The sequence below is a fragment of the Capra hircus genome, chromosome 13 (assembly GCF_001704415.2).
Source record: "Capra hircus breed San Clemente chromosome 13, ASM170441v1, whole genome shotgun sequence".
Taxonomy (NCBI): Eukaryota; Metazoa; Chordata; class Mammalia; order Artiodactyla; family Bovidae; genus Capra; species Capra hircus.
Genome location: NC_030820.1, coordinates 69366601 through 69382557, shown reverse-complemented (window position 1 = coordinate 69382557; position 15957 = coordinate 69366601). Strand labels below are relative to the sequence as shown.

At 59.1% G+C, this 15957-nt stretch overlaps 1 protein-coding gene across 2 annotated transcripts in view; it reads right to left on the bottom strand.

The window, feature by feature from the left end:
• The window catches only part of PLCG1 (phospholipase C gamma 1), a 33084-nt gene extending 17217 nt beyond the window's left edge, over nucleotides 1-15867 (bottom strand). For both annotated transcript variants that reach the window (XM_018057868.1, XM_018057869.1), the window contains exon 1: nucleotides 15548-15867. In XM_018057868.1, coding sequence (XP_017913357.1) covers nucleotides 15548-15764 — 217 coding nt within the window. In that variant the 5' untranslated portion in view covers nucleotides 15765-15867. The remainder of the gene's footprint in view (nucleotides 1-15547) is intronic.

Sequence of the window (15957 nt, the reverse complement as noted above, 5' to 3'; positions counted from 1 at the left end):
GGCCAACGAGGCCTCGCGGCCCACAGTCTGCGCCCTTCTGCGCAGCTGCCCACCAGTCACTAGAGGCAGTTAGTCTACGACGTGGCTACCGCCCAGCGGGCAACCACAGGGCCTGCAGCTGGGCGGCCGCCGCGGTGCCCCCACACGACACACTGCCAGCGGGTCCTGGGTGACCCTGCGCCCTGCCCCGTGCTCTGGGATACATCCACTGTGACAGACTGGCAGCAGAGAACGCTCCCACCCGGGACGGGACCAGGCAGGCAGAGCGCAGCCCCAGGCCAGGTGCCCGCGTCTCCCAGGCTCCCACTGCCCACACCCTGCACTTGCCCTCACTGGAGCTGTCGGCCTGGGCCCGATGCCCTTCAAAGCCATTGAGCCAACCGCAGGCTGGAAGGACGAGACATGGGGGAGAGGCTCTACCAGGTTCTTAAAAGCTGCATCCTGTGTGACCTCTGGCCTCACCCCCAACCCCCACCCTCTGCCTCACCCCTGCCCTCTGCCTCCCAGAATAAATACAGCAGGGTCCTCTCCCTGAGAGCCAGGGACGGCCACCAAGCCCGGGGTGGGGGGTGTGACTCCCTGGGACATTTGTGGCCTCTGTCCTAGTCTCAGGGAGGGGATAGGAGCCCCCCGCGACACAGTCTGGGTAAGACCTGAAGCGGGACAGGACAGCAGGGAGAGAGACTCTCCCAGGACTTGGGAGCTGGGGGCAGGGAGGGCAGGTGGGGAGGCAGGAGACCCAGGACCCAGCACTCATCCCCTCACACAACCTCAGTGAACAACATTCAAGGAACGCGGGGAGAAGAAAGGCTGGCTGCGCCGGGAGGTCCTGGCCAGGCTGGAGATGGGGACTCTGAGGATAAGGGCAGGCTCCCACACCCAGGGCCTGAAGCCAGGCTGGGCTGGCATCCCACAGGAGGGAGCGCGGCTTTCATTTATGACGAAGACCCACCCCCAAGCTCACCCATCCCCGAGAGGGGCCTGGAGCTGTACCGGCACAACCCAACCACCTCAGCCCGTCAGAAGCCACAGCGAGCGCTCCTCTGGGGACCAGGTGTCCGAGGCCCACGCAGAGGCTCCCAGGCTTCAGGAACAGCGTGGGCCTCACCATTCCAAGCAAGGCCATGGTAGACAGTGACGAGATTAGCTGCCTGGGCAGGGAGGGGGGCTTGGTCTCTGGCATTTAACCGCCCACAAACTCTCATGAAGAAATAAGAGCAGCCCTCCTTGAGAGGCTCTGGGCTAATGGGGGATCACCCGCGCCCGGACCAAGGACTGGCCTCACATGCTAGGCCACCTCCCCCGACTCCTTCAGCCAGCCTGCTCTGACCACCCTCTCTGAAGGCTGCCCAGGCCTGGCAGAGGAGAACCACACAGGGCTGGCCCTCGAGCTGTGTGGCCCCAGGCAGCAGACGCTCTTCTGCCCTCAGTTTCCTCACTGGTAAACTGGGGATTCCTCCCACCTCACAGGGCTGCACAAGGGCCCTGCCAGGAGCCACCAGTCCCGGGAAGTCTGACAGCCCCTCCTATGTGCCTAGGGTCACCGACACGGGGCCCACGTGAGTCTGCGGCAGGGGAGACAAAGCGCTGGCAGTGAACCTGAGCCTGGGCAGGGTGAAGCTGGCCCACCACTGCCTGGGCCCAAGGAACAGAATCCAACAGCCATTTCCCCAGCTCCGAATGTGGTCTCACAGGGATGGGGCACTGTGAGGGAAGACAGGGACTCGTGGAGCCTCCGAGTTCACATCTGGGCACATGTTCTAAGCCAGAGAACGTGTGCCTGGCCGGCTGCAGCCACAGCCCCACACCACCCCCACCGTGCCTATGGTGAGGGGCCAGAACAGGACACTGACAGGTCTGAAATCACAAAGGCCAAGTTTCCGATCCTGTTTCCAAGCATACAGCTTGGGCCTAGAGCGAGTCTGCCTCTTCTCGGGTGGCGTGGGGATAAACTGAAGGCCTCAGTGAGGGGTGGGCCCGCCGCAAACCCTTCACATGCAGACAGAGGACTACACAAACAGGAAGGCTAGTTCGCTAGGAAGGGACATGAGGACACGCTGAAAACTAAACCCCCAAATGACGACGATCTGGTCAAGAAAGCCACCACCACAGAACGAAAACGCAAATTGCTGGACATGAAAGATGCATTCGCTGAAACATTTCTCTTAAGAGCATTTTCCCTTTGAAAGGTACATAAGTAAATTGGTAGAAACTGCAAAAGACACTAAGTGTAGAAAAAATGCATGTAGGACTTCCCTGGTGGTCAAGTGGTTAAGAAGCCACCTGCCAACGCAGGGGATACCGGTTCAATTGCTGGTCTGGGAAGATACGGCATGGAGCAACAAGCCCGCGTGCTCTGCACCTGGAGAAACCGCTGCTCGTCACAACTAGAGAAAGCCCGAGCGGCAACGAAGACCCAGCACAGCCAACGAGTAAATAATACCAATTTTTAAAAATGCATGTGAATATATTTTACAACTTAAAATAACAAAGTCATGATAAACATGAAAAGTTTTTTTTAATCTAGAAAACTTGACAGAGGTGAGCATTACCAGGACAGGTCCCTCCCCCTGGGGTTGGCACTGCCCCTGCCTGTGGGACGTGGATGCTCAGCCCCACAGGCACCTGAGGAAGGTGTGCAAGGCCCAGCAGCACCCCTCAACAGGGCCCAAGTCGGGTCAAGGTCACGAGACCCAGAGACCCCCATCCCACCTCAGCTCCGAGCACGCCTCTGACCTCTGAGCCCCTGCACGTGCCAGGCCCACCTTTTCACCTAAGTTTCCATCATGCCTGGTCCAGCAGCATATTTGGCTCTCCCTATTCTGGTCACACTGTCTGGTGCCTCCTTGGTGTCAAGGTCATTGATCTGTTGAGTTCCACAAGGGAAAAAACCACACTTGCCTATTCCCAGGTCCCTGAGGAGGCCTCAACATGCTGAGTGAGTGCTTAGAAGCGGGAATGAACACGAGAGTTAGACACCAGAGCTAATTATCTAAGAGGCCACAGATGCTCAAAGATGGTATCAGGGATGACTTCCTGGAAGAGCTGTTGCAGTGGGGTAACAAAGGCTGAGGCGCTACAACAAATATGCAAGCGCAGTGGTCAGTGAGGTGACCATGCAGACAGGAGAAGAACAGCCCCAGTGGGGGGTAGGACCCTGCCCCTGGGGGCCAGAGCAATCTGCAAACACTGGAAGGTTCCTGTACAAAGGTTCCTGCGGTGGGAACCCTGGGAAGCTAATGGTGCTTTGGGGAAAACAAAAGAGAACAGGCAGGGCTCCCTGAGCACCATGCCCTGCTTGGCTCTACGCCAAGGCCACCAGGAGATTGAAAAGAGCGGGTCCCAGGCGCCAGGAGAGTTGCACAGATCTTCCCAGAAATGACCTGTCATCGTTCACGCCTTCTCCACATACATGGCCGGGTTGTTCCCAGCCCCCACCCCCCAAGTCAGTGGCCTCCTGCACCCCCCTCCAAAGAACACCACATCGGGGGCCCGGGGGCACAAATGGAGTTGAGCTCTGCTCCCCACAGGACGAAAGGGAAGCGCCCTGCCAGCCAGCTGATTTTTGGCCGGCACCTCTGCTGCCCACCCCAAGGAGCCAGCGACAGAGGGGCTCTGCACCCCAGGGCGCCTGGAGCTTCACAGCTCAGGAGAAGGACCGAGGTGGCCAAAGAGAAGATAAGACAACCAGGACACAGATGGGACAGGAATCTGCTGGGCCTGGGACGGCCAGCAATTTCCATATCAGCTGCCTGCTGCCCAAGGACCAGGAGTGAGGATCCTCACCCTGCCCCCGACCCCACCCCTGCTTTTCCAGCAGAAGTCAGGAGCAGCTCCCAGGGAGAAAGGTGAGAGCCGAGGGGTGGGTAGCTCTCGGCCTCTATTTCACAGAGGACCAGGATCCAAACTCAGAGACCCAGGGTCACAGGTCAGGCAACAGACGGAAGGTGTGGCTGGGCTTCATCCGCTTTCCCTCCTGGCACCGCAGCACCTGCAGACCAGACAGCAGCGGAGAGAGGACCAGACCCCTCTCAGGAGATGACCCCCACTCATCTCAGGGGCGGGAACAGCACGCCAGGGAAGCCCCAGCAGAGCCCTGGACTGCGAGGTCCACCCCAGGCAGGGCTCGGCATCTGCCCCTGGCAGAGTTTTGCCCATTATCCTTCCCCAGACACTTGACAGATAAGAGCAGGAAAAGACCATTCAGAGAGCCGAATGGGGGTCTGTGGACCCTCCTACATGGGACCCTGCCCCTTCCATGCAACTGCTTCAGTCACAGCTGTAAAGGATCCTTGCCAGATTGGGAAACGCCTAGAGTCTAGATTCTAGGTGAATCTCCTCTTTGGAGCAATGAGGAAACGGGAGGCTCCCAGGAGTCTTGTCACAGTCACATGGTAGTTCACAGCAGAATGGGGACCCTCTACCCAGCAGCAGCCACCCCGACACTGGGATTGCAGAGGAGAAGCAGGGCCATCCCAGTAAGCCCTCACACTATCCAGGCAGGCAGCCCTCTTCCCTAGGATGAGAGATGAATCCCACTCATCTCAGAGGTGGGAACAGCACGCCTGGGCCCCAAAGGAAGGAAGGGCAAGGGGCCCCCACCCAGGGAACTCAAAGACAGGAGAGAGGTGAGTAGCTATCTACCGGGCTTATTCTCTCATTCCATCACCCAGATCAAACATGCACCAAACCTCTACCAACTACAGGTCAGGCCCCAGGGTGGGTCCTGGGTAAACAGAGATCAATAAGGCACTGGAGTTCCTGCCCCTGAGAAAGTCAGAAAGCCCCTGCCCAGTGGAGGAAACAGATGGGGAAGCAGATAACTAGGAGGGCCTACAAAGGGTGGAACAGGGAGGTGTCGGTGGCGCCGGGAGCCAGAGAAAGTGAGCAGCTGGACTCGGGAGTCTCGGACCACTCTGTCCACAGAAGGCAGGTTGGGAGGACCAGCCCGCCCAGGTTCTCCAGCACGAAAGCCAAGGTATCAAATGTTTGGGGAAAAGGACATTCAGAGTTTGGTGGATGAGAGGGGAGGGAAGGTTGGCCAGCAACATCACAGGGGGCCAAGTGCAGCAGGGGCTTGCCTCAACTTCTCTGCCCAGGCCCACAGGACTCCCCAGGCAGCCCCTTGCATGCTGACTTCTGTCCCCTCTACAGGCTGATGCTGCCCAAGTTCTTTCTAGATGGCCTGTGTCTGCCAGGCTCCCCAGTCAGCATCACGCAGGCCCATAGCTTTCACTGCCAATCACAGACAACTCACAGACACAGCCCTACTCTAGTCCCTGACTGTAAGCTTTCAGAACCTTCAAGCCAACTGCCTACTTGCCTTCTCTGCCTGTTTACCTCAAAGTCACATGTGTATGTGTTCAGTCGCTCTGCCGTGTCCGACTCTGTGAGCCCATGGGCTATCTGTCCATGAGATTCTCCAGGCAAGAATACTGGGATGGACTGCCATTTCCTTCTCTAGATCTTCCTGACCCAGCGATTGAACTTACATCTCCTGTGTCTCCTGCACTGCAGGGGGACTCTTTACCACTAGCGCCACCTGGGAAGCACATACCTCAGTCGACCCCTCACCAAAACCAGGCCTCCTGCCACACCTCTTGCCAGTTAACAGCTTCACCTCCAAAGAGGTGCCTAAACTAGACTCCGTACACTCTCACCACTCTCCAATCTAATCCTTGAACAAGCCCTACTGGCTTTATTTATATTAATGACCACGTTTACCAAGGACCTAGGTGAGTGAGAACCATGTGTATTTTAAGGCTCTGACTACCTTCTCCACTGGAGCATAAGGTCCTTGACGCCGTGAACCAAATGCCCCAGTGCCTAGCAGGGAATGGACTGCGTTAGGAGAAGAAAGAAAAAATCTGGGGCCTTTCCCCCACCCCCAAAAGGAAGTGAGAGGGTCCTCTGGCTGGGGGCTGAAAAGGGGCTATGGTGAGGGCGGGGAATGGCGGAGGCCTTCCCCTGTGGAGCTCATTGACCCGTGCTGCTTCCCCGCCTTTCTGGTTTCTGTATTACTGCCAGCACGGGCCCTTCTCTCCACGGGGGGAAATGTGGGGCCAGCCCTTAAATCCCCAACAAGGTCAACCTTGAATGTCCCGGTTGGAGACACTCTGAACAATGGAAAGGGTCATTACGTCATAGGCCTGCTCACTCCGACGCTCTCCTCTGCCCACTGACCCGCTCTCCCAGTTCAGACCCGCTGGCCCGGCCTCGCCTCAGGATCGGGCCACTCCCTCTGGGCCACAACAGCCCAAGCCCGGCCACTCACCTGTCCTCCCTTTGCTTCCGGGGGAGCTGAGGCCCTGCAAGGTCACACCACACAGGACACTGCCCTCTCCAAGGTGAGAGGGAACACCCGCTCCCCGTCTCCCTGGGAAGACCCGCTCAGATTCTTCAAAATCAACCCCCTTGCTGAGAGGGGTGGCTACCCTGGGACCTCCCGTTCCTGGTTTTAATTCCCTACTTCCAACCTCTTAAGACAGCTCCCGCCTCATCTCCTCAGCACAGACAGCTGCCTCCCAGCCTCCTGCCCTGGCCTGTAGAGCCGCACCCTTACAGCGGGGGCCAGACCTCAGGCCGAGGACCCAGACGCCATCAGGGACAAGCCTGGATCAGGGGTTCCCACTGGAGGGAACTCTATTTCACTGCTGGCCTCAACAGGCCCGAGTGACCCCTGAGAGAGCTACCTATGCAACCTGTTCTAACCTCCATTGTGGACATGCTCAGAGCTCCCAAGAAGGGCCACAGTCCCAGCTAAGAGCTGACAAGCAAACACAGGCGTGTTACCCTCTTACTGTGTTAGGGTTGGCACAGCAGAGCTACCACCTAACAGCTGGATGACAAATGGGTGCACGTGGTCTGCAGAGCCCCACAGAGGGTCTCGTCAGCCCCTCCCCCTGCCGCTCCCCAACCTCCCACCTGACCTCTTGCCCTGGAGTAGGCGGGGAAGAAGCCTCTGGGACCTGTGCCCAGCCCCTCTCCTCCTTCCTAGGGTTAGTCACTCAGGAACTCGGGCCCACACTCTCCAGGCCTGAGGCTGAAGTCACTCATCCCATGTCGTTAGAATTCACCCACCACACACCCACAGCCAGAGCCCCAGGATGGTCAATGCCCTACTCCCCGCCACGGGCAAGGCCACGCCAAGGACACTGTGAACCAGGCGGTGGTGGGGGAGGGGGGCACACCTCTTAAAGCACCACTTCCCTCAGGACATTTCAGCTCAGCCATATCCCCAGGTGTCCAGGAAAACAGGAAGCCAGCCCCAACACGCATGGCCCGCCCCTGCTGAGTTAGAATTAGATCTCACACAAACAAGTGGTCAAATGCGCCCAGGCCCAAGCCCTCACCAGTCTGGTCGGGTGTCTGCCAGGGCCTGGAGCTTCGGTCAGACCGCCACTCCTCACTGAGCCCACGCCTTGACCCTCCAGCCAACGCCAGCCTGCCAGCCAGCAGGGGGAGCGACCCACAAGGGCAGGCTGATGCTGTCTGGAGCCCCAGGCTCAGCCAATAGCACTGGGCGCAACCGTCTCCTGGTGGCCCAGGGCTCTCATGGTTTTCCGCACGCTCCAAACTGCAAGCTTCCCAGGATCAAGGAATGGGTCACCTTCTCTCCTTGCCTCCTAACCCCAGGCTGCTTGGTGCCAGGCCTGGCTCGGCAAGGGAGATGCCAGTCCTGCAAAAGAAAGCTTTGCCCCATTCACTCTGCATCCTGAGTCTTGCTGAAGCCAGGGCCACCGGCCAACACCGGGAAGGGCCCGGAAGGAAGCGCAGAGCCTATACAAAGCCTACATGTGGGCTATAAAAAGGAGCCCTCCCTGCTTCCCCCAGGACGGCCCTTCCAGGGGGTGCCGAGGGGTGGCGGGGAGAGCTAGGACTTGTGCTGGGCACTCAGCCACTGCAGCCTCTCAAAGGCGAGCCGAGCACCGCCTCGAAAGGCACTGGGTGCACGAGAAGAGGGAGGCCATCTAGAGCAGAGGCAGGAAGGCAAGCGGGGACTCTGAGCCACACCCCTGAGGCCTCGGCCTCCCCCAAAGCAACCACCTGCAGCATCCGCGCGGCCCGGTCCCCTCCCACGTCTTTCCTTCCCTCTGGGGCCAAGGGCACCGTCTCTAGGCGGCCTCGGGCCCACTCCCTCTGGAGACCCAGCATACTCAGCCGTGAAGGGCAGCCCTAAAACCCTGGGCCGATGGCAGGAAGCTGTGGCAGCGTGAGCAGGGACACGTGTGTTGGGGTGAAGGAGATACAATCAGGCGAGGGCACAGCTGCAACATCTCGGAGCCGGAACACCAAGTTCCCTGTTTCCGAGACCCCAGCGCAGGCCGCCTCTTGACCCCCACAGGCTGCAATCTACCTGCCACAACCGTGGGGCCACCCTTCCTGTGCCCCGTGCCCATGTGTCAGGAGTTAACTCCCCCCGGCCTCCTTCTCCAACCCCCTCAGGCCTCATGTGCCCGAGGTGTTCCGGCTTTGCATCCGGGGCCGACTCGGCGCCACTGAGAACCCTCTGCACAAACACAGGCGCACACGACCTACACGGGGGAGAGCCACGGCCGCTGTCAGCCACGGGGATGGACACGGCACACCCGCCCCTGCAGACTCACGGAGCTGCCCTGGCTTGCGTCCCTCTCAGCGCCCAGACCTCTCGTCATTTTTCCTTTCTGGCAGTGGGAGCCTCGTCCCCTACGTTTACCATCAGCCTCCACGGCACGTGGCACACCAGTGAATGCCAGCGTCCCGTCGGGGGCACAAGCAGCGTCTCACCTGCTCATGTGCCACAAGGGCCCAAGAAAGCTGTTTTCGGGCCTTTTTTTTTTTTTAAAGGAAAGGGTAGCTATGGTGACATGGAAAGCACACAACGCTGGAGATGCAGCCTCAGTGAACAGGTCAGAGGTGGGAGCTCTGGCTCGGTGTGCTCCGAACATGGGAATGAAGACCACGCTCAACGTGGGATGAGCACAGGAACCCGTGGACGAGGGCACACGCTTCAGCTTGTCGTTGGGTCCCGCACAGGCCCTTCTCAGAGCACCTTGAGCGCGAAGCCCCAGGCTCCCACTTCTCAGGCAGGGGCTCAGGGCAGCTGTCATCATAACCCAGGGAGAGCAAGTCAGAGCACAGGTCTCCGGTCACCCCACACACACAGCAGAGGGGACTGCGTCTCGATGGGGGGACTGCAGAGGGAGCCTGAGTCTCTCAAGGGAACCACTGAGTCCAGCACTCCAGACCGAAGCCCAGGCTGGCCGAACAGCGCATGTGGCCAAGGGGCGGAGGAGAAATCAGACAGCCCCATCCAGGTAAATAAAAACCCTGTTCTTCTACAACACCCACCTGTCACCTGCCCCAGAGTGGAGGGATCAACTGAACACTGCAAAGGGAATTGGGAATTCCAGCCCTGGTCTCAGCACCACCATGAACTCGCTGGGTGACCTTCGTCTTGGGGCCTCGGTTTCCTCCTCTGGAAGGGGGAGCCTGGCATCCCTGCCTCTCTGCGGGAGGTGTGGTGGAGTTTTAACACCCCATGGATGAGAAAATGCTCCATGAACCAATGCACTACTCAAATACCCAATTTTTCTCCTGCCTGTGACCGCTGTGAACAGACTCAGGGAGGGAACAAAGAAGTAAGAAACAGACTTCCAGCCCCTGGCTGTCGGAGTGGCCTCGAGGCTAGCGTGGTGGTGGGAAGAACCGGAGCTCTGTGGTTAGCTACGGTGAAGGCAAAGGAAACCAAGAGCCGTTAAGCACCCATGAGGGCCCCGTGCTGTACTCACTGGCAGGTGCCACCTCTCACTCTCAGACGGACCTCACCTGACCACTGTCAGCAGGCGGCTCTGTGAGGGGGGAATGACTTTGACAGCTGAAGATCAGTTTCAGATGCCTGGTATCCAAAGGCACAGAAGGGCTGAGACTCTCACCCAAATCTCACTGATTCTGGCCCCAGCTGCTGGGGACCACTCCTCACCCTGGGCTAGGCCTGGAGTCTTCTCACCTGTTACCAGGCTGCTTTCAGAGATTTCCCCCTGGGGAAGCTCGAGCACTCCCCGCCCCACTTCTCCTGGGACTCCCCTCAAAGTCCCCACTGACTTCTGCAGTTCCAAGAGCAGGACCGGCAGTGGGGGAAGTCTCCTGCCCCCTAGAATCAGGCCTTTGCTACAGCAGGCCTCACCTCTTCCCTCCAGCGCTAGCTCTCACTGACCTCTTTGAAGCCACATCAGAGAAAAGGGCAGAGTAGGAAGAGACACCATGAGTTAATAGAGACCAACACGGACAGTGACAGGAGAGGCAAAAACAGGCCCTAGCACAATGAGGTGCCGGCGTTAAAGCCTTTCCTGGCAGTCAGGGGTCTCCCAAAAATGGACTCGGATACCATTTATCAGGGCGAAGTTCTCAGAAACAGACTAATCTGATGTGTTCGTGTGATACCGAAGCAGCAGCTCCTAGTCAGCTGCCCTGACACCCTGCAAAAGCCAGGGGTGGCAAACAGCCCCGATGACAAGAAAGAGGGGCTAAGTGGCCTCCTGGTCCCCACATCAAAGTACGTGGCAGCCAGCCCCCTCGACACCACATGGACATTTGTTCCCTTCCACTAACGGGTCCTTTTGGGCCACTTAATCTTCACTTTCCTCCTCGTCAGGGTTCCCACGTGTGAAGTACTTACACGCTACACTCGATGCCAAGCACCTTACACATTCTCAACAAATCCTCACAAAACCCTTACGAGAAAAATGTGTTTGTTACGATCCCTCTTTTAGAGATGAGAGAAAGTCACGTGCCCAAGGTCACAGAGCAAGTGAGCTGCACAGCAGGATTTTAACCCAGGCAGTGTAGCGCTCAGAGCCCCGGTGCTCAGCCAATACGGCTCCTCTGCCTCCAGACACCACCCCACGCCTCCATCACCGCTCATCCGCCTGCCCGCTAGGAGACAAGGCGTGCCGTGCTCATCGGCTCTCTCTCGCAGCGGCTCCCGGGTCCCCCTCCTCAACCTCTCAACCTCAACATCCCACTTCAGCCTCTGGTGACAGCTCTGCTACAGGACAGAGCATGACCCACGAGGCTTGGCACGCCATGGCCCTCCCTACGCTGCCCCCTAACCCACCCTGTGCAGTGGTCCTCGGGGCTTCACCCAGGGCACAGGCAAGGTCCCCAACCACTCAGGCCCATTCACCAGCCACCTACCCTACGAAGTCCTCCTGGTTCTCTCCTCTAGACCCCCCACTTGCTGGGCACAGCTCATTCCTCTGCACACAGGAAGCTCTGGGCACGGACCTTTATTATGGTACGGAACACGTGGGGTTATAATTACACGTCCCCACACCTGCCTCTTCCAAGCGTTGTTCCTCAACAGCCCAGTCCAGGTCTTGTTCATCTTTTGAACTCTCAGTGCCTAGTACTGGGCAAACAGGAGGTGTTCAACACAGTATCTATTGAGCAAGCAAATGCCCCTCATTCCAAGGGGCGACCCAAAACAAGCCAGCGTCCAAGCTCTCTAACTGATGACTCCAGCCTGTGCATATGTGTACGTATGTGCGGGCCCCGGCGCACACACAGGGGAGAAGCTGGAGGTGCTGGGGGGCCCCGGCGTGGTGTGTTCAGCTCTCCCAGGCACAGCAAACCCCATCCCTAAGTTCAGAGGGAAGACAAAGCCCCAGCTGCACAGGGGGCCTGGCCAGGCTGGCCTGGAAACCCACACATCAGGGCAAGCCTTGGGGGCTGAGGAAACACTGAGAGCTCTGACTTCCCCTGGAAAAACTATAGTCAGACAGGAAACACACAGGCAAGGATGGTGAGCTGTGGAGATCCGGACACGTGCTCTTACCCCTCTCCCACGGGGACCAACCCGGCAGGCAGCAAAGGAAAATCCCCGACGACACAGGCCCGCCCTTCCTGGGCTCAGCCTTCAGAGCTGACCCTGAGGTCTGTCTCCTGCACGATCTGACAGCCACAGGGGCCAGGCCTCAGACTGCGGGGCCCTATGTTGCCTCCCCCACGAGCCTGCCTACCTTGTCCGGGGAGTTTGCTTTCTTCTGCCACCCTGCCACCCCCGGCATTAAAGGGAGCAGAAATGTCACCAACATTGTACACTTCAGTTTCCCTGAAGGCAAGGGCCTATTCTGATTCACCACCTAAAGAGGCCTGGTGTCTAAAAGGGTATCGATTGCAGAAACAAAGATGGAAACCCGGGGCTGCAATTCCCGACGTGCTGGCCCCCCGTGGATTCACCACCCGAGCCACTGTGCCCACAGCGACCCCTGACTGAACATGTCAACCCGGAAGGCACCAGAAGTGTGGAGCCACAGCTGAGGAAGGCCGGGGCTGTCCGTCAGGTACAGTCTGAACAGGAAGGTTTCTCTTCAGAAGATCAATGAAGACCTCAGGACTGGGGCCTGAGGCCACTCAGAGCACAACCCCAGGGCATAGAGTGCCCTTGGGATTGGCCGGCCAGCACCTGCGGGGGGGCTGGGTCCCACTGAGGCTGTCACGTGGCAGCACAGTGCACTCCCTGCGTTTCCATTTCCTTGTCTGTGAAGTGGGGTGGCACTCCAGACCACCCCCTGGGGCCCTTTAGCGGATCTGCCAAGAAAACATGATGACAAGTCTCTGTAGCACTCAGCAGGAAGTCTGTAATTGCTTTGTACTCATTTATGTCAGTATCTGTAACACAAAAAGCCAAACACAGACCTGGTTCCTGTCACACCACTGTGACAACCAGTACCAACCCCACCCCTTTTAAACCAAACTCCCACCCGTGACGTGAGCACCTGCCGGCCCCATTTCACAAGAGGAGGATAAAGAGAGAGGGCGCGGAGTCAGGCCAGAATGAGGTCCTCGCCGTGAGCACCGTGCACGTTCACTGAACCCCATCTTGTTGCAGGGCCACGGATACCCTGAGAGTCCCGCAACTGTCTCGCTCTTTGGCCAGGTTACAGACACTGTGTGGTACCCTGGCAGGGTCAGCAGGAAAAGGCCAGGCATCTGAGGCACCTGGGCAAGAGGCCAGGTGGCAAGGGGCCCTGCTGGCACTCCAAACTTCCTCAGAACCTACAGAGGCGGCTGCAGGGATCAGAACCCAGCAATGAGGTGCACCCACAAACAGGCGGCTCTGGGGCAGCTTCAGTGGAAGGCTCCGTCAGCAAGGCCTGAACTGCACACCAGTGTCCACCAGGCTTCTCACCCAGACTCCTTCAATCCTGGGCTCCAATTTATCAATGGGCCAGGGCCCCTTCTACCTCCTCTGCCCAGGCTCCAGGCAGGCCTCTCAAATCCCAGCTGTCACTGAATTTGCACCCCTCTGACAGACCCACCCACAGGGTCTGCGGTTATCAGGTACTTGGCATTCCTGCCTCCAGCCCCCAAGACCTGAGACCTGGTGGACTAGCCCCTTGCCTCTCCACACCCCTTCCTTCTGTACAGGCCCCAACTTACAAACAAGAGAGTCACCTGCCCAGGAGATAGATGTGCAAGTCTCCTCAAAACAACTCCATACCCTGCTCTACGTGGTAGGGGGGTGACTAGTAGTTGGGTCGGGGCAAAACAAAACCATTTCCTCCCTTTTCCGGGTAGTGATCTCAGTGAAATGTGAGCTAGGTCCCTGTGCTCCTCCCTTCCTGCTCCCTCACCCTTTTGTGCAGCCACACAGTCCCAGTCTAAGAGTGACAGTCATAGTCTATCACCGTTGTCATGAATAACAGCTTACATTTATTAAACATTTAGAACGTATCCAGCAGCACAGGAGGTGAAGGCAAGGTTGGATTTGAAGCCCACGTATATTGTCTTACATTAATCCTCTCCTTTATCCCCCTAGAATAACCCCATTTGGTGGAGATATTATTACTCCCACTTCACAGATGGTGACACTAAGGCTCAGAGAACTAGCTGGCTGGGGGCGATACACAACTAATACATACGGGCTTCAAACCCAACCTTGCCTTCAACCACTGGGCTGAACTTCAACTGCCTGCTGGTCCCATGCACGGTGTGAAACACAGCCTCTCAGCCAGGAGAAGTCTACCTGGGAACCTCAGCCAGCTGCTACCAATTCAGGACAGCCCGGGGAATCCACAGACACATGGAAGGGCCATGCCTGGAGTCTGATGCCGGGGTGATGTCCCTCCAGTCCTCTGCAGGATATGTCCTTCCTCCACTCTGGAATCCAGCCTCTCAAATGATCTAACATTTTCTCCTGCAGGCTGCCAGGGCCCGAGGAGGGGTCACGGAGGAAGGTGGCTGTCGTTGGAAGTTCAGCAGCTGTGTGAGATCTGGAGTGTGTGGCTGAGGATGGCTGTCTCACCACAAGACCTTCCTTCCTCCCCGTCTCCTCAATCATCTACACGCAGGTACGCCATACCCAAGGTCTGGAAGACCTTCTCTTGGGGGGTGTCACTTCCTGAACCCTCTTCCTCTACACAGTCCTAATTCTGAGCCTGGCTCTAACTCCAGTCTCGGGGTGGGGGTGGGGGTAGAGGGGGTTCTTGCAGGAAGCAACCCACAGCCTGGGGTTGCAGACACATCATCTCACACTCGGAGGCGGGGGAATGGAGGGCAGAGCTGGGGGGCCCATCCCGCCACAGCACAGGCACGCACTCAGTGGAATCACTCTCTGAAGGATCTGGGGTTTTTCAAAATCCCCCAACACACTCTTTCGCAGAAGCAGCCAAGGTCAGGTCTGGGACAGCAAAGAGGCAGGAAATAGTAGCCGCTCCTGGCTCCCTCCAGCCACAGGACGCAGGACACAAAGAGCTGGACCCCAATTTGGCTGCGTCCTCTTGAAGAGTACCTGACACGAAGCAGCGAGGCTGCGCTTTCTGGGGCCAAGCTCTGGAGAATGTGCTTCCAAAGGACAAGGGGAAGGCTGGCCTCTTTCCCTGCCCTGGCTTTGGGAGTCTGCCCACGCACACAGACCTCCAAAATTCAGCTTCAGGACAAAAGAAGGGGCGGGAAAAACATCCACTGCCTCCTCTCGGGCTTTTCCAAACCAAACAAGACCACCTTCCTCCCTGGCCCCAAGAGAGAGATGAGTAGGCCCGGCTCTGCTCCAAAACCAGCCCTACGCCAACAGCTGCCTAAGTTCTACTTGGGGAACCCAAAGGTTCCTTTGTAAGTAGGAGCCCGGCCGTGAGGCCCAGAGGTGCACCAGATTGCTCTTTTTGGAAAAACGGTGCATCTGGTCTGGCCTCCGGTTCCGCGGCTGCCGGGGAGAGGACACTGCCTCGGTCGACACCGCTCCCGGGGTGTCGGGGGACCCGACGCCGGCCCCGCTGGTCTCCAACTCGCTAGGATTTTTAGGCCTCTGGGCAAAGCGCCTGGAACACTCCCCCCCTTGCTGGGGGAGGGGGTGTCCTGTCAGGTGACTGAGGACCCGGATGCCCCCCGCCCCCGGTGACCACCCTGGCCGAGGCGGGGGCGGGGCCCGAAAGTTCGCCGGAGTCTCTCCAGCGGCGGCCCCCGGGCGCGCGCGAGCCGGGGCGCAGACCCCGCGCCGCCCGAGCGCGCGCGCCCGCGCAGCAGGCCCGGGGAGCCGGGGGTGTGCAGCAAGGGGGAGCGCACTTACTGGCCCCCTCGATCTTGTCGGCGCCTCGGCTCCACGTGATCTGCCGCGTCTCCAGCTTGACCTGGAAGGTCTTCCGCTCGGGCCGCTGCGACTTCTTGGAGTAGAACAAAGTCATGACGGTGCCCACCTCGAGGCTGCGGCAGAGGTGCACCACCTCGGCGTCCGAGGGCGCGCCGGGCCCGCAGCCGTTGGCGCAGGGGGACGCGGCGCCCGCCATGGCTCGGGTGCCGGGGGCGGCGGCGGCGGCGCAGGCCCGGCGGGAGCGAGCTGGCGGCGGCGGCGGCGGCGGCGGCGCAGGCGGCGGGCGAGCGGACCCCGGCGGCGGCGGCTCCTGCGGGCGGAGACGGGGCGGGGCCTGAGCGGGGGCGGGGCGGCCCTGCAGGCCCCGCCCCGGCCCGCGAGCCGGGAAC